This window comes from Plutella xylostella, chromosome 4, assembly GCF_932276165.1.
Source record: "Plutella xylostella chromosome 4, ilPluXylo3.1, whole genome shotgun sequence".
Taxonomy (NCBI): Eukaryota; Metazoa; Arthropoda; class Insecta; order Lepidoptera; family Plutellidae; genus Plutella; species Plutella xylostella.
Window position 1 is genome coordinate 5,221,964 of NC_063984.1, and position 18,610 is coordinate 5,240,573.

At 40.4% G+C, this 18,610-nt stretch overlaps 2 protein-coding genes across 5 annotated transcripts in view; one reads left to right on the forward strand and one right to left on the reverse strand.

Annotated features, from left to right (window-relative positions):
* Positions 1 to 885, forward strand: part of LOC105380349 (LIM/homeobox protein Lhx3) — a 39,173-nt gene extending 38,288 nt beyond the window's left edge. For 3 of the 4 annotated variants that reach the window (XM_038121196.2, XM_048627456.1, XM_038121197.2), the window contains exon 7: positions 177 to 885. In XM_038121196.2, coding sequence (XP_037977124.1) covers positions 177 to 337 — 161 coding nt within the window. In that variant the 3' untranslated portion in view covers positions 338 to 885. Of the gene's footprint in view, positions 1 to 159 lie in introns of all 4 variants that reach the window. The other variant, XM_038121198.2, reaches the window with a different exon arrangement.
* On the reverse strand, positions 653 to 18,516 carry LOC105380348 (protein phosphatase PHLPP-like protein). Its single transcript, XM_038121194.2, has 7 exons — positions 17,479 to 18,516; positions 17,195 to 17,388; positions 13,799 to 14,037; positions 5,799 to 5,910; positions 4,539 to 4,655; positions 3,498 to 3,651; positions 653 to 3,324 (listed from the first exon to the last, which is right to left on the reverse strand). Exons 1-7 carry the CDS (start codon positions 17,975 to 17,977, stop codon positions 956 to 958), a joined length of 3,684 nt encoding a protein of 1,227 aa, XP_037977122.2. The 5' UTR covers positions 17,978 to 18,516; the 3' UTR covers positions 653 to 955.
* Between the last annotated feature and the right edge of the window lie 94 nt (positions 18,517 to 18,610).

Consider the following 18,610-nt stretch of genomic DNA (forward strand, 5'->3'; position numbering starts at 1 on the left):
AGATTTATGCCATAAATTTATATGGAGTGACGGTGATAGTAAAACCTGACTACAAATTAATTAATGAGTCTGTTCACTTTGATCCCATTTCTTCTGCTAATAAGCGTAGGTTTCCCAAATGGCTGTTCTGCTGCGGTAGACTGGTATCAGCTTAAGAAGACGTGCGTTTATTCCAGGTCAAGCAATGAGCGGGGCCGGCCTAGGCGGCGGGGCGGGCGGCGCGTCCGACCTCAGTAGCTCGTCTTCACCGGCCGCGGGGGGCTACCCCGACTTCCCCCCGTCGCCCGACTCGTGGCTGGGAGAGCCGCACCACTACTCCCCGCGCGGGTTCCCCTAGCGGCGGCCGCCGCCGGCGCACGCGCTGCCCGCGCCCCCGCCGCCCCCGCACTTCCCGCCCCTCGGCCTGCAGCCGCTAGAACTCGTCGTCAAAAGAGAACTGTGACCCAATCTTGGTACAAATACGCGTTAGTCAGAAGCTAGTCTTCAACCATCAAACACTAGGGCGGTTCGTGACGGTTTTATAAATAGGTACAATCAACCAGTGTAAATATTGTTTGTAAGTGTTGAGTGCTAGCACAAAAGTCATCACAATATTTTTGTAAATAGGTTTGTCGGTGTAATTAAAGATTGGACAGAAGTGAAAAAAGTCAAGTACTTACAGTTGGTACTTTATTAGAGTATTTAACAATCATTTAAATGTAGATTTTTAAAATAAAATCATTTCGTTTATCACAATATTGTACATAAAATAAAGAGTCAATGTAATAAACTTTAATAATAACATAGCTCAATAGTTAAGACGTAAGTCCATGACGGTAAACTTGTGCAAAATAAATTCTAGTCGAAAAGTGAATGGTATAAATTATACATACTATGCTAATTAAAGGAAGTTTTATTTACAAATAATAAGTCTGTTATTATGCTCATTAAAAGGTGTCGACGAATTACAATTAGTTTACAATTCCGTTGTGGCGACACCCCAATATTGTTGCATGCGACCTTCGAGGTCCAGCGAGTCTTGCGAGAGGCCTTGCTTCTCTTGAATCACTGCAAAATCGTATTCCAAATGATATGGCATCAGTCGCTGAAGAGAGCCGAAGTATGCAGCATTAGGTCCTCCATTGGGTACTCTACCAGAGCCAAATCTGAAATCTGGCTTTAGTGCATTGCCAAAAGACCGGGCACTACCAAAATGTTTGGACAAAAATGGTACGCCAGAGGGCTTGACCGGCTTGGCAGGGATATGCAGCTGAGGACTACTTCCAGATAAGCCTTTGACGGTCCGCAAGGTGCTCACATTAGATTTTATTCCTTTCGACAAATTGTCCAGCTCTTTGTCAAACAGCATTTGTGTATTCTGTTCAAGCATGTATTCCCAGCACTTGAATTGTTCCTCCGATCCGGGCCTTTCTTCAGTCTTAACTTCCTCTTCCTTGTCTTCTTCTACTCGGACGCGGATGGCGCGCGCGACTCCACCGCGACAGCTACGCCTTTCTGATGCTTTCGTTTGAGTGCTTCTAACACTCGCGTAATGTTGAGGGTTGGCTACTTCACTCGGTGGTCGATCACTTTGGCCACTGGGAGAGGACCGATCACTACTTGGTTTCGGTGGGGACGCTGAGTGACAACAACCATCAGACCTAGAACAGCAACAGTCTGATCTACACATTGACTTAGTTTCTCCAATCGTTTGTCTTAATTCTTGCATCAACTGGTCCACTTCAGTACGAGTGATGTCAAAACGTATGACAGTGACGGATATACAGCCTTCTACACCATAACTTTGGGCCAAGTCTTGTAGCCTTTTAGCAGCTATGATTGGGTCCTTTTCTGCTCTTACTTCCAATACAGCTGTTTCAGTTGTTATGACACTCCAAAAGTTACCATTTGCTAGTATTAAAAACTCATCATCTTCTTTAATTACAGTCTGTATGACATCTGGGTCAGGGACTGTGCTGGGATAGCGTGAGGAGTATCCTAGTCGTTTGTTGTTTTCTATGCCAAGACAGAGGGGGCCGGTGCGCCGACTCAATACTGCTCTTGTGTCTCCTACGTTAGCAAGCCTCAACGTATATCTCCGTGGCGTATAGCCAAAGCCGTTATCAGGGTTACTGATTGGAGTGAGATGACATAATATAAGGCTGGCACCCTTTTTCTGACCCTTCTCCTTCAACTCTCTGTGAGCAGATAGCACCACATATTTCATGTACTCATTTACCGTCTCTTTTATGGATTTCTCCTCCAAAATTAATCCTGGTAATGTTGATTGTAGTATTTTTGGCACTTCAGTATCGTTTTCTCCGTCAATAATAGCAAACAAGCCCTCTTTGTTACAAAATGACGGCAGTCGGATTTGAGCACAACAAAGTTGCAATGATTTGTTTGGACATTCTGAAAACCCTGTCGTCCAAGGGTTTGCTGCAGTAAGCTCCTCATGGTAACCAGTTTTCTGAATTATTTTACTGACTGAATTTTTCCCACTCACGTCCACTAGGCTTAAAGGTCGCTGACATCTATAGGCGTTGAATTGTGATGCATCTACTTGTAACTTCTTATTGCATGAAATATCCAAAAACTTTAATTGCTTTGGAGCAAGAAGTCTAAGGTCTACATTTTCAAGTTCGTTGTGTGCAAAATCCAAGATCTTAACGGATGCGCTACAAGCAAACATTGGAAGCGACCTTAACCTGTTTGAATGCGCTCTTATTATCTTGATGTTGTTAAGCTGTGGCAAGTTTTCCGGCAGTCTGGATAAATTATTTCCAGACAAAACTAGTTCCTCGATATCGGGCCAAAAAATTATGCAGCTATCAGGCAGCATAGTTAGACAGTTATATGCCAGATGTAAAACCTTCAGTCCACGGAAAGCTACGATTACGTCTGCTATGTTATCATTGAGACAATTGGCAGTTAGATACAGCTTCTCTAAGCTGTGTGAGGATTGACCTCTGGCTGGTGGGAGACGACACAATCTATTATTCGTTAAATTTAGAACGCAGAGTCTATCGCATACTGAGAAAAAGTTTTCTGGGAGGGCTGGAATACAGTTGTCTTGTAGAAGCAATTCTTTCAAAGGCGCTCGTAGTCTTGGCATGGAAGGAATCATTGAGATTTTATTGTGCGCTAGATGGAGACTGCTGAGGCTGGACAGTTCACTGCAGAAGAGGTGTTCCGGTAGCGCCGTAAGCTCGTTGTTGGACGCATGTAGTTTGACCAGATCGGAGCAGCCACAGAGCCACTGCGGGAGGTAGGCCAGCTTGTTGTGGGACACCTCTATTTCCACCAAGTTTATCGGCGGCACGCTTGTAGTTAGGGTCTCAAGTTCTGAAATAGAAATGTACCAGCATTTACATGGCGAAGCAGGTGAAGGATTACAATAGTGATGATAATAACTCCGTCGTGTATGATGTATATCCATAAAAAGCTGTTCATGGAAGCCTATACTTCAGACGAACACTGATAGATATTTTTTTACTGGGTTAGAACACAAAACTCACCATTATACGGTGCATACAGCGTCTTCAAGGCATGACCATGGACAGACAGATGCTTGAGAGAATTATGTGAGACCCGCAGCTCCCGCAGGCTGCGCAGCGCCGACACCATCAGCACCTCGATGGCGTTGTGGGACAGGTCCAGGGACACTAGGTGCTGGGAATTTAAAGGGCAGTGTTAAGAGATGGCAACGAATTAATTGATGGTGGTGGTAGTAGATACGATAGAATACTAAGGGTGGCTTGCACAACAAATTTAAACATAATTAAATCTATGACCTCTTGATCTGACATTATACTGTCAGAGCAAGAGGCAAACTATAATATAATTTTGATTAACTTTGTTGTGCAAGCCACCCTAAAAGTTTGTTATTTAGCGTTTGATGCGCCATCTGCACGCAGTACATGGAAGCTTTAAGTTAGACAAAAGACAAGAGAAAGATAGAATCCAACCGTTCATGAAGTTGTGAAATAAACTTCTGACAGAGGGCACTGTCGAACAGAACATAGATAAAGTAAGATTCTACATCGCGGATAGAAAAGAACCTAAATCTGCGAGTTTCATACATACAGATTGAAACCACGTTTGCAAAATGTAAAATCATAGTAGTGTTGTATTGAGGTGTGTATGTTGTAGTCTTTTAGCACACCAGAGGGCTGCTACTACTGCTGTATTTTCGGACTCACTTCAGCGACTCGCAACTTGCTTTCAACGTTTCGGCACCACTTTTGGACAATGCGTCCACGGGAGCGCCTTCCATTTGAGGGCCGCCAGTCAAAGTCAATAGGTATTTGCGGTATTCGTAGCTCCTCTTCGGATAGTGTGCCTAATCCATTTCCACTTAGTATTGAGGTAGGTACATAATGTAAACTTACTTCTATTCTATTCAATTCTGAGAGGGATCGAAGTTCCTGCCGTACGTGGCTCTCTCTGGTGGAATCTTTGTACATATCCCCTAAATTTCAGCTCACCCAGCCTAGCTCCCGAGTATGGAGCAGCAAGCCTGGGTGTTGCAATAGCTGAGATAGGCGCTCTAAACTTACTTCATAATTGGCGAGAATGATGCTGCCCTTGAGCCGGTTGTGGCGCAGGTCCACGGCGGTGAGCGGCGCGCGCTGCTCCTTCTCCTCTTCGAGACCCATCGGAATGATGCTGCTCTCCTGAAATAGGAGATAGAAGTGATGTAACATGATGAGGCTTCAACTAAGTATAAGCATTTGTCGTAGGGATTTTTTTTTTTATTACCTAGTACTAATTAACTAAAAGAAGAAATTAATTCAGAATGTGTCTTGTCTGCCCTTATTATAATTGAATGACTTGAACAAAAAATTCTATTCTACATAGGCGAACTTAATACTAATCTTAGTACATAATTTTCTTTCAGTTAACCTTTTGACTCGCATCCAGTGGCATGCTTTGGGAGAGGCCTACGTCCAGCAGTGGACTGCTATAGGCTGATGATGAAAACCTTTGGTGTTGTGGAGAGAGTGGTAGGTAGTGCGAGTGGTCGTTTGAACATAATTATTAAAATTTCATTAAGTATGTCTTTTGAAGTCCACCTTATTTTTACACCTCGTTCATATTGCTTGGGAAAATCTAGCAAGGAGCATGTATACCTACATAACAAACTGAGCATAAACTTCTAATAATCAACCATTTAAGTATTATAGGCTGAATCAATCGGCCGTAAACATTGACGCAAGTGTAACATATATGGTATTCAATCGTTTACAAATTCGTATAGTTTTTTAAACATTGTTTTGAAAGTGATAAATTTACAATTTATTAATGTAAATTTATACAACAATAAAAAATGTTGGCGCAAAATACATACCTAGGTTTATGTTGATATTGTGCATTGTATGCGAAAAAACTAAGTAGGTAAAAAATGTGTAAACAGTACGTCTATCACAGGATTTGATACTATTTTCGATACTACACAAATATTTTGGAAAAAGAACAGTGTCGTCAACTGTCACTGTCAAAATGTAAGGCAAATTTGTTAGTTCAAATAGTGACATTTGTTTTTTCCATATGTTTGATTCGAAAATAGTATCGAATCCTGTGATAGACGTACAGAATGTAGTCAATGTAGTGTAAGTTGGGAAATTTTATGGAAACGAAAAAGTATACTTACAACTATTTACTGACTTCTTCTTAGCGTGTCGCGCGTCGGTAACAAATAATATAGCTAGTCTAGGTTCGATCACAGTGTCGGCTAGTCAGATTAGCATCAGTGGCTGACTGCCCAGGAAAACCATGCGCCGTAAAAAAAAAATGCAATTCATACTGTAAAGACTGACCCCGACAGATACGATGAGGTTCCTGGCCGCCTCCAGGGTCCGCAGGCGCGGCAGCCGCAGCACGGGGTCCAGACACCTCAGCTCATTGTCGTTCAGCACCAACTCCTCTAGTCTGAAATTACAACATTATAATGGTTAAAAGCAGTCGACGTCTCTAAGACGAAGTGGTAATGTAACACGTCAGTGGTATAGGGTTCACGCTCATGTACCATGACCAACAGGTCAGTTTCAGTATTGAAGTATATACAAAGTACTTTTTAAACTATTTTTTAGGTGTTTTTTAGAAGAAAAGAAGTAACACAAATATTTTCAATTAGCCACCGATCTTTGACTACAAGAATCCATGGCTGAGGCATAGGTACCAATAGGGCATAGATTAAATAAACAAAGTATTTTCTGGTATGAAAAATACTTCCAAAGCAAGACTCCTAATTATCTAATCGCTTGTAATATACAAACGTATTGCTAGTATAAACGTAGTGCTGTTTCTGCAACACCTGGTGTGAAAGAACTGCCAAAGCCATTACGCATTCAGTTAATTAATTGACTCCTACTGGCTGCATCATATCATTAGTATATCCACATAATAATGTGATGTCAGAGTATGATATAAAGCACTCACGAACCTTTGCAGTTTACAATCCTATCAGATCCCATTGTCCATGCCATATCTTCTCTACCAATACAGATGACGCCATAGCTAAGATATAGGTAGGTAAGTAGGTACCATACGACTACATTTAGAATATTCATAAGTATTGTATGGTATGTACAATAGTTCAATATACTTTTGTTTGTTGAAATGCAGAAGTGGAAACTCCACTGCAACAGTCAAGCAAGACAACAGTATGTATGTTAAACTACGATAGTTATATCAATAGAGATTACTATCAACCATTGCCTCATATCATAAGAAACGGAAGACGTTGAGGGACTATAGATTTTAAAACTAAAGGAATAATGACGATAAATGATCTGAATCGAACATGCATATGAGGCTTCGTGCATGTATAACAATACGACCATTAATTTGCGAGTTTTACCGGCTGCCGGCATTCGGTTACGAAAACTTTGTAATACATGGATGCTTTTACTTTGTTATGAGAAAAACTGGTTTACATTTGTTTTAGATACTAATCTACCTAATAGTATAGACAAATAGTTGGAAAATTTAGATTAATTATTTATTTTATTTAGGATAATTAATTATTTAATAATTATTTATATTGATATGATATGAGTTGTGGTGAAAATGCAGTAGAGTGTGGTATATAACAATAAATTATTAACTACTTTTCATATACTTAATTACGTGAAAGATCCCATTAGGGACGTCTAAGTACTATAACAGCAGTGATAATTTAAAATGTACTTATATAATACTATATAAGTACATTTTAAATACTATATTTGATGACTTAATATTATATTTGATGTGATTGTTCTGACGGAATGTAGATTAGATGATTCCTGTAACATTGATAGTATACCAGGGTATAGTATGTATCATACAAAAAGAAATATAAACCAAAACGGCGGTGTAGTGGCTTACGTGAACAATTCGTGGAGCGCTTTAGTCACCGAACCAACCCTAGTTGAATCATGCTGCTTAATTATTGATATCCCGAATGTTGTAACAATATTTGGCATATATAGATCTCCGTCCTTTAGAAATACTGTCAATTTTATGTACTCACTTGATGAAAATCTCACATTGCATAAAGACAAAAATTGTATAATGGTTATAGGCGATATTAATATCGATATTTTATCACCTGAGGCTGAAGAATACCTATGTCTGTTTACGGAACACAGTTTCGAACAAGCCATAACGAAGCCAACCCGCCTTAACGCTTGTTTAGATCACATATCAGTGAAAACCATACTACCTGTTGTTGGTATAGTGTGTGACGCAGACATCACCGATCACAAAATTATAATAGCTGGCCTAGGTACAAATCCTATTAAGAAAAGACCAGATAAATTCCGAAATGTGCTTGACTATAATGCTGTAATTCAAGAACTAAAAAGTACTGATTGGGCACAGGTTTTAAATGATACTGATACCGATAGTGCAGCTAATAATTTCATTTCTATTTTAAATAAATCTATCTCGAGTAATTCTAAATCAGTAAAAGTTAGTAAATCCAAATTAGTTATAGAACCATGGATGACACCTGGCCTGCTCCGATGTGCTCGACATCGTGACAGGTTGCACTATAAACAAAAATCAGATCCTGAAAATGTAGTCTTAAAGTTAACATATACACGTTATAGAAATTTTTACAAACACTTGATTAGAAAGATAAAAACAGAATATGAGAAAAATGAACTTCAAACTAACATGAAAAACCCTAAAAAGCTTTGGCACTCAATAAAGAATATTTGTAATATTAAAACAAAGAACAATAATGCTATGGATCTTACAACTATTAATCACGACCCTATAGAATCACTTAATACTACAAATACATATTTTGCTTCTGTGGGAAAAACGCTTGCTGACGATATTCTCAATAAAATGAATAGTACAGAAGAAGAGTTAACATCTAATATTAATATTGATAATTTACCCAACTCATTATTTCTAGAACCGACTGATACACAAGAAATAATTTGTATTATTAATAACCTAAAAACTGAAAGCGCTCCTGGTTTAGACGGTATAAATGCGACCTTGTTAAAATACGCTAAAAACATCATAGCTGAACCGTTAACGCATATAATTAACCTAAGTATCAGCAATGGTTTTTTCCCGGCAGCCTGGAAAATATCATCAATAACTCCAATCTATAAAGATGGACCACGACATGCCCCTGAAAACTATAGGCCTATTTCTTTACTCAGCATACTATCAAAAATTCTTGAGAGTATAGTCAACAAACGATTGGTTAAGTTTGCAGAATCCCATAATCTTCTATCCCCCCGCCAATTCGGGTTCAGACACAAGAAATCTACCGAAGACGCGGTAGTTCTTCTGACAGATCTTATCGCTACAAATTTAGACAATGGAAACAGCTGCATTGGTGTGTTTCTCGACCTGGCAAAGGCTTTTGATACCGTTTCGCCAAAAATACTGTTGGCAAAGCTACACCACCTAGGTATCAGAGGCACTGCGCTGGACTGGTTTAACAGTTCTCTTTCAAATAGAAAACAACTGGTCAAGATTGGTTCACTGAAAAGTAAAGCTTTACCAGTTCTGTATGGTGTCCCCCAAGGGAGCATACTTGGTCCCACTCTTTTCCTTCTTTACATGAACGATATCCATGAACTAAAGTTACAAAATGCTGAAGTCATCTGCTACGCAGATGATACAGCGATTATATTTAATGGTAAGAAATGGGATGATACTTATAAAAACTCCGAACTAGGCATGATAACCATCAACCATTGGCTACAGAATAACTTGTTAACCATAAACCATAAAAAGACCAAATTCATATGTTTTCATAAAACCGCTGCATCTAAACCGACAACCCCAAATCACTTAAAAATTCACATGTGTAATTCTGATCTGACGCAATTAACAACCTGTAACTGTAAATCTATCGATATTACTTCCTCTATAAAGTATTTAGGCGTGATCATAGATCAAAATCTCAACTTTAAAGAACACATTTACTGCCTATGTAAACGATTAAGAAAAACCGCAGGTATTTTAAAGAAACTACGTAATTCAGCTGAACCCAGACTTCTTACAAGAATTTACTTTGCTATCTGTCAATCTATCGCTTCCTACTGCATCCCAGTATGGGGCAGCGCAGCAAAAACCGTAATTATATCCACAGAAAGAGCGCAACGATCTGTACTTAAAACGATGTTAAAAAAACCGTATCGATACCCAACTCAGACACTCTACAGTGAAGCTAAAGTTCTTACTATCCGCCAACTATTTATTCTTAGGATTTGTGTTTCCACCCATAAAAATATATTATCATCCGATCTATACGAGAAACTCGTCAAACAACGCGTTTTTAAAATGCCTGTAACTTTTTTGAATACTGCCTTTGGTCAAAGGTTTGGCTCATATATCAGAGCTCATGTATATAACAATATGCTACAATACTGTAATCTTAAGAACTATTCTGTCCCTGAGGCTAAAATTAAGTTGAAGGAATGCTTACTCAAACTAGATTATAATTGTACTGAGGATATCCTATAATAGAATTATTACCAGCATTATCTATTGATTTAAAGATTTTATTTATATAGGTACCTACCTATAACAAGAAGACTGTTTAAGATAATTTTATGTTTGTTCTGTTTTGTTTTGAAATTTTATTTCACTCTTGTGTGGCATACACTGTTTATGTTTTACTAATATAAATTAACTTTAGTCAAGTCATTTTTGGTACCCCAAGATACGGGCTGAGCCTAGTTTGGGGACCCCTGCTCCTTGTGATTAATGTTCAATTCAGACGTGTGCATAGATATAGTTTAAGCATAATACCTTGTATAATATTATGTAACATTTCTTTTGCGCAATAAAGATTTTTTATTATTATTATTATTATAAAAAAAACGGAATAAGCACACCTATGAAGTTTATTATTCACGTCCCAAGTTATTTGGATTTTACACAAGTTTACAGGAGAGGACCATTGATGATGATAGAAAATATGAAAATACAATACATAAAGTTATTATTATTTCTATGATAGTGATATGAAATAGAATACTATTTGGAGGTTTATAGCGGAACCTGGCGTATGTTAATTCTTGGCCCAGAAGAGCGGCGACCGTAACTGACGAAATTAAAAGTTTTCGTTGTTTGCTTGTCAAACTAACAAAAAATATAATTCAAGTTACTACTTATAGGTACTCTAGGTACTGTATTCCTTCTGTTACAAAATACTGAGAGTAAGCAATCTGACTAACCCATATTATTCACTTCATTAAGTTTCATTAAGTTTAGATGGTTTACACTTTACAGTTTTTTTTATATCTTCAAAATGTCAACACAGTTTTAAAATATGACGCAGACTAATAAAACACTACAAACCCCAAGAACCAACCCTATACTTACAAAAAAAAACAAACTGCAAAAGATGTAATTTCTTCTTTCAGAATATTCCCACCGAAGAATTTTCTTTCAGCTGTGTTCACTTGCTACCGTCCCGTAGCGTTACAATAATTGTTATTATCTACACTTCTAGTGCGATTGTTAGGGACACTTCTGGACACAAATGTACACATTCAGTGCAGTTATTAGGGACACGCGAGTGGTACAAGAGGCGCGATCGGAGACTGGCTAGCGCGGGCCCGATGGCCGCCCCACTGACCACGCCACTTCAGGCCACTGCACACTATGTTCAGACGACACGGTATGTATTAGAAAAATATAGCATGTAGTATTGTGTATATGATGTGCACTTTATTTTTTACATTGATACTTTTAACTGAAACATTTGTAAGTAACTAATATAAATTTAGGTGAGTATAAAGTAGACCTCACTCCTTCACAATGTTTTCAGGACTTTTAACTATAAAATCATCTTTGTACAACCTGCATCAGCTTCAATATTTATTATCTACCGTCTAATAGTTATTATTAAATTGAGTTGATTAACTTGTGTGTGTAATAAAGCCATAGGTAATTTCATCTGCATCGCCTGTATTCATGCAACAATGGATATTATAGGCCTTAAAAACTATTGGATTGACTCTACATGTGTATAACATGTCTGTTCATAGTGTGTACGGTGCTTTACAACTAGGTGGTGTGCCTCGCTGTGTAATACACAAACGCTTGCACATTACTGTTGCTTCGCTTATCTGGATATCGCACTGTTTCTGTTGTCCATTGCATTGTGTTTTTGTTTTCCCTTTCTTTGATCAATGGAATAGGTGAGTCTTGATAGTACGTAATGTATGTACTTATTTACCTATAGGTACCTATACCAGATATCGGTTTGATGTGCCATGGCAGTGTATCTCTTACATCTTTATCAAGTGTATCGTTATTTACATAAGTAAATATTAAATAAAACAAATGGTTTATCTGTTTCTGGAGACAAGACAAAAGCGAAGCGTTTAAACTGCTTTGATTTCTATGAAAACTTCATAATACACTCACGGGCAATGAAAAAGTTCCACTCACAAAATTCCGACGGCAAACAACCCCAATTATTTCAAATATTTAATTTAAAATTTTAACAGAATATTAATGTTATTTGTTGCTTTTATCCTGATGCTCTATTAAATGTACTTCAATGTTGCAAAAGGCGTCATTAAGCTAGCCTTTTCCGTTTAGGAGTACTTTGGTGCTTTTCTCAGTGGAACCTTTTCATTGGCCGTGAGTGTAATAACAAAATACATTTTTAATTCAACTGCCCATTATTTCAACTAAAAACTCCAAGTACCTACTGCAAACCTTGCCAAATTTACTACTATTGTAAGATGCAAGTACGTACGAAGCTACGCAGTATGTTATCCGCATACCGCATACCCAGCAGCAGCCGGACAATACTTCCTCAATTATTCACGTAGGAATCTTTGAGAGGAAGGATGTTAGGGGATCCTCCACTAATAAAGACATTGTTTTAGCCGTCAGATCCTATCGCAAATATTCATCCATGGTTGGAAAAAGATAAGCATTTTTTCAATTAATTCCAAGGATCAAACGCAACGCAATACATACTTTGATTTTATTACAACCAAATAAATTAGATAGGGTTGTTTATTATCCGTTTTATAGTAATCACATTTAAATTACGGCCAGCTAATGCTTGCCTAATCGACTAATTGGATTAATAAGTTTGGCCAATAAATTCGCGGATGGCGGCGATTTTTTCCAGATTTGTTGATGTGGGCACGTAATAAATCAATACTAATTGGAAGATTATAGAGGACGGTATCGAGTGTTAGCTAATGGCGGGTGGTGTGCGCGAAGTGAACGTAACGTCATGCGCCGGCGCACAGATGCTGATAGCCCGCGCCGCGTACGCAAGCACTCACTTAAAAAAATTAGCACACAACGGAAACTACGTACCCGTGCTTTACTGGAATATAACGAAGATGTGACGCAACAACCCTTGATACTGTCCATCAGCTACCGGAAAAAATGTAAGAAACTTACTCTACCGAAACCCAATAAGTAGACATATTTATTGATATCAGTATCTACGATCTTATTTGGTAACTCTTGGAAATGGTAATTAACATAATCAAAAGTACTTATACTTAGTATGAACATAACTGAAAAAGTAATCAAACGCACACCAACATGAAACCTTTTTCAGCAAATCAATCAATCCGCTGAAAACATAAAACCAGCGTGCTGCCAGCCGCATCGCAGCATTTTTCTCATAACAAGAAGTTTTTGAGCATAGAACATTAGTTTATCCCTCACCCGTAGAAGATTCGAGTCGAATCGAATGGCGATATTAAATTGAATGTGGAGTGAATACGATGGAGGCAATGGCTGCGAAGGCTGCAAGACAGAGATCGTCGCGCTCGGGCGGTGGTGCGTTGCAGTAGCACTGGCAATAGTGCCAGATGTGGAGTACCACTAGGCTCTTGAGCATCCAAAATAATAGGTAGGCGTGTAACTACGTCTATGATTTGGTTTTGTTTGCTCGGGTGTGAGTAGAGTACCTAAGTAGTGAGGCAATTTATTGGGTTAGGTTGGTACTGTATAGTCCTCTAGTTGTTGCTTAAGATTTAAATAATGTTAGGTTTAATTACGTATTAAAACTGAATATTGTAAAAGTAAATCTAGTCCCAGTAATTAGTACCGCACACTTTTGTAAATCATCCATACAGAAAGTCCATTCTTTAGGACAGACACATAAAACATCTGACAGTCGGGTTGCCCACTTACCCGACAACTCTCTAAGCAAAAGCTTGCTTGTGTTAGGGTCCACCAACCCGCACTAGGCCAGCGTGGTGGACTAGGCCTAACAACCTTCCTTCATTGGGAGGAGACCCGTGCCCCAGCAGTCGGGACGTAATGGGTCATGACGATGACATAAAAATAAACACAAATTTTGTCAACTCACTGCGCAAGCTTCACCATCTCCTTCGGCAGCTCCACAATCCTATTCTCACTGAGGTCCAGATGCGTCAACTTGTCCAGGCTCAACACCTGCGGGGGCAGCACGGGCAGGGCGTTCCGTGAGAGACGCAGAACGCGCACGGTGAACGCGTCGGCCGCGTGCTGCGCGAGGGCGGAGGGGAGCGAGCCGCGCCCGCCCCCGGACAGGTCGAGCACGCTGGGCGGCTGTGTGGACTGCGTCGCCTGGTGAGAAGGATTAGTTGTTTAGTCGCCTTTTCCAGGTAGATACAATTATATTTCCTTGGAGACGTTTTTGCATAATTATGTAATGGTAATTTACGGTACAATGAAATTCAAAAGATAGGTAAATAAGTGACCGGGTGATCGGGATGGCCGTTGTAATTTTTGCATGAGGAGGCATTTGAACAGGCTTGGTGGAAAATCCAAGGGTCGATCTGTTAGAAACAATATTTTAACGTAAACAATAAAATGCGTGATTTTTTATTGTCATTCCCTGTTTTTCCGTAGAAACCGAGACGAAAGTGCCTGAGTAGGTACTTGCAATGAAGTTTCTATAAATATAAACAGGTACCTACATAATTACATTCGATTATCGTCTACCTATCTGAATCGTCCGTAGTCTACCTAGATTCAGTGATCGTAACTTATCATTAAAGTTAAACTACACATGGCACGGCAAGGTCACGTCGGTCACCCATTGGATGGGTGATCGATTTAAAGTCCTTGTTTTCTGTGCACTGAATGGCAGTTTAAGCTGTGGGTCCCGGTTGCTGTTTCGGGAACAGTCGTAAAGACTAGTCAGAGGCCTTCGGGCACCTTGAAAACTTCTGACAGTTCTCAGCATAAGCAGCTTGCTTGTGTTGGGTTCCATCAGCCTGCACTAGGCCCGCGTGGTGATCTAGGATTAAAACCCTTAAGTACTTCATTCACGACCTGTGCTCCAGCAGTGGGGTGTGATGGGTTGTGATGACGATAAATAGTGATAACTAAATGATGAACTGGATTAGTCAGTCAGAATGAAATTATAAATGCAAGCTATGGTGGCTTAATTATGGACATTCGAATAAGTAAGACCAGGGTAGGTACTCTCGTCAGGGAGTTCTATGATCGTTAGGATCTCAAAAGATATTAGTCCTGCCGATAGTTGGTGTGAACCAATGTAAAATACTTAGTACACATTTGACATTAGTAAACAACATATCAATATAGGAAAATATGTAGATAGCTACTTTTATATTTTGTTTATGTTAGCATGGAAGGTTTATACATTTCGAATATAATGTTTATTTTTTTTTTTTGAGTATAAACAGAGGCAAATACATAATACAATTTCTATAGATTGAATAGTATTATTGATTTAGGTGAATTTATAGAAAATGATCACTATCTATGTATTGTTGATCACAGTCTATTGCAATTATGAACTTTATAACACGAAAAAACTATTATAAACGTGAGATGTTTGAGATGAGATGAGAGAATAAAAATCGAAGATTAAATTAACAAAACCAACTTAAATAACGAAAGGGCTAATCTTGTAACCATAATTATAAAAATATCAGAACCAACAATAACTCTACATCACTGATACCCTCGTGGGTTATTATAGTTTAACAAAAAAACGAACAAACGAGTGCTGCTATGCAAGCGGCAAGTTTAATGCAAGGAGATAGAGTGGACGTTAACGCACCAGCGCCCAAAGACTGTTTAAGCGTAAGCTAGAGTAACTTTTACTGTCATTTGTTGTGTGCATGTGAGTGCAATTTTCGTTTGATTGCGGTCTGCTATGAGCTTGACACCCCAAACATTGAAACTTACAGGACAAACTGTGACAGCGGCACATTTTTCTCTGAACGTGGTGGGCTCCAGACTGTCCAAAAAGTCATCCTCCACACTGTGCGGTCCTTCCAGGCTGTCTGACTCCTCCTCTATCACCATCGTCGTTGTCGTGTAACTTAACATTGTTTACGAAACCTAAATCCCAACTGATTTTGTAGCAGATAAAGCTTTTAAACCATTACAAAAGTCAACTTTTTCTAACGGCAGAAATCAGTGCTTTCGGCAATCATCTCATAGAGTTTGGAGACATATTTGTCTCAGCATAAGAAAACAATCGTGAGTAGTCTCGGTGTGTAAGCCGGGGGGCGACGAACCCGCGATCACATCGTGATATTCCGAACCGAACGTTTACAAATCGTTGTCCTCTTGTTTATTCCGATCACGGGACACGCGCTCGCATAAATGGCATTTAAAGTGTCCTTGGTCTTCTCGCAGGAACTCATAAAAAAGTCCTTTTAAACATCACAACACTGTCTGAATCGATTTGATTGTAGAAGAAACGTTTTTAAATCGCACTGGTGGTTAGCAGCGGCTACCACAACACTTTGTTTCGCGGCACCACACGTTTCGGTTTCACTGAATTAATTCGGCATTTTGTGAGAAAAAATGCTGGAGAAATTCTCGAGACGACTGTACGAAATGTGTTTTCATTTGTCGACTGCGGCTGAAGTAGCGGCGGCGCGCTCGCCATCTCGAGCGTGACATCGCAGGGTGGTGAGCACCATTCTCAACGTTTAACACACTTTTCAAATCATATTTTTTGTGTGTTTTAAATTATACACACTAAGCCAATTAAGTTTTTCATAAACCGGTATGTATAGTTTACTACCGCTTGACCTAGATTTGGTCTGCAATAGTAGGTATTTGGTGAAAGCAGTATCCCTTCCGTCTATTGAAAACTGACAGACGGTAGCTACGGTGTGGCCCAACGAAGATGTCTGGAGTTTGTTATTGAAATAACAATAAACAATTAATTTCCTATTAGCGATACTAATAAATAATAAACTATCGAGAGGTATTGAAATAAACAACGATAACAAACGAAAAAATAAGTTACCACATGGTGAAAACCCTGAGTGCAATCAAGGTACAATCGCATGTACAATTCAACTGTCAAATGTTGATTAGCATCGAGAAGATTTCTATCAATTTGCTGCATTTGCTTGGGTTGTTACGTGGAGAATTGTACCGGAATGAAATCTGCAATAAACCCACTGAAGAAAGCAAATAAGAATTTTATTTAAAACGAATCATTGAGTTTATAGGTTGAACGAATACTCTATGTCAGACAACCGGAATCACTTGGACTTAGTTACATACCTATATACTAATAACTGGAAGAGAAGAACTACAACCATGTGGAACGAATGTTATGGTTTTAGCATACGATATTGAAAAAGCCCATATCTACATAGAAATATATAAGAATAATTAATAAAACTCTGTACCAGGTAACTACTAGAAACATCCGCATTGATCGGATAGATTTATCTTCATGAGATAAAAAAGTTTAATATTAGCAGTACAATAAACAACATACCTCTTTCAGCCAAGAAAACCAGAGGTTCCGCTCCCAGGCGGTGCTGAAGCCGAGGAAGAAGTGATTCATGCCGGCGTCTCCAGGCAGGCTGTTGCCATGGCAACGCGGCGCCACGCGCAGCACCAGCCGCTGCGCCTTGGGCTCGCACAGCTCCACGCTGCCCCCGCTCAGCTCCGACACCTCCGTCACCACCCCTGCAAATTATAATGTTATTCGTAGAGCATTGAATCAAAAGAAAAGAAGATCAAGAAACAAAAGTCAAAATAAAGTAAGCTCAAACTCACCGCACATGTGAAGGCGCGAACCAATGATGTAAGCCGGGCGCGGCTTCCACTGAGGGAAGACATGGCCCTTGAGCACGTGCAGGGTGCCGGAGCGCAGCACGCAGGTGCCGCGCGCGGCGGGCCCGGCGGCCCAGCGCAGCGCGTGGCGCAGCTCGGGGTCCACCGCCAGCCGCGCGCGCCGCCACGCCGAGCGCCAGCCGCACGCCGCCAGCGCCTGCTCCTGCAGCCGCAGCGGGCGCTCGTCCGCCTCCACGCGCCGCCCCGGCCCGCCGCCCACCTGCAGCCACAGCGCCTGCTCCTCGCCCAGCCCCAGCTGCCGGCACACCTCCTCCGCCGTCGTGCTGAGCGTCGCCCGCACCAGCTTGCTGCCCGCGCCCGCCGCGAACGGCTCCAGGCCCTCGAAGACGCGCAGCCAGCCGTGGTCCCCGCGCGGGGGGAAGCCGCGCGTGGACGCCAGGCGGCGCAGCGGCCGGCGCGCGGGCTCGGCGTCGCAGACCATGGCCCGCACTGCCCGCCGGCCCGCGCCCGACGTTGCATTACAATTGGGTCGCCGTGGTGGGGGTGGGAAACATGTTGCTCGGTCAGTCGGGAACACGCTGGAATACTAATCAGGAGCTACCCTAATGAATTGCTGATCACCCGTCCGAGGCGCCATATCGATTCGGTATTGGTTTTATCTGGCAGCGATATATGTTTGTATGACTGTGGACTGATATTTGTGTGTAGCGGTGAGCCATAGAGCAATATAGGACAAAGGAGCGTCGGGCAGCCGTTGGGTCGTTCCGCGCCGCCGCGCACCCCACCTGTGACTCACCTGTTACGTCGGAGCACCATTAAACTCCTCCACGTAATAGCAGCCAGACTACACAACACATTCGCCCATGCAAACTACTATTTTAGCATAATAACGTTTACTAAACTTTTTACTTTTAATGTCCTTCCGGGCAATTATGAAACGTTTAAGAAAGTCAGCGGTTATTATTAGAAACTTATGAATATAAAGATTCCGTAACGAAATTTTTATTAGGTGTCAAAAAAATTGTTGGAACGAAATTCCATGAGGTGTTTAAATATCCCTCTCTATAAGTACTTATTAAAAAAAACATAGCCTATAGGGATCAAGAAACAAAAA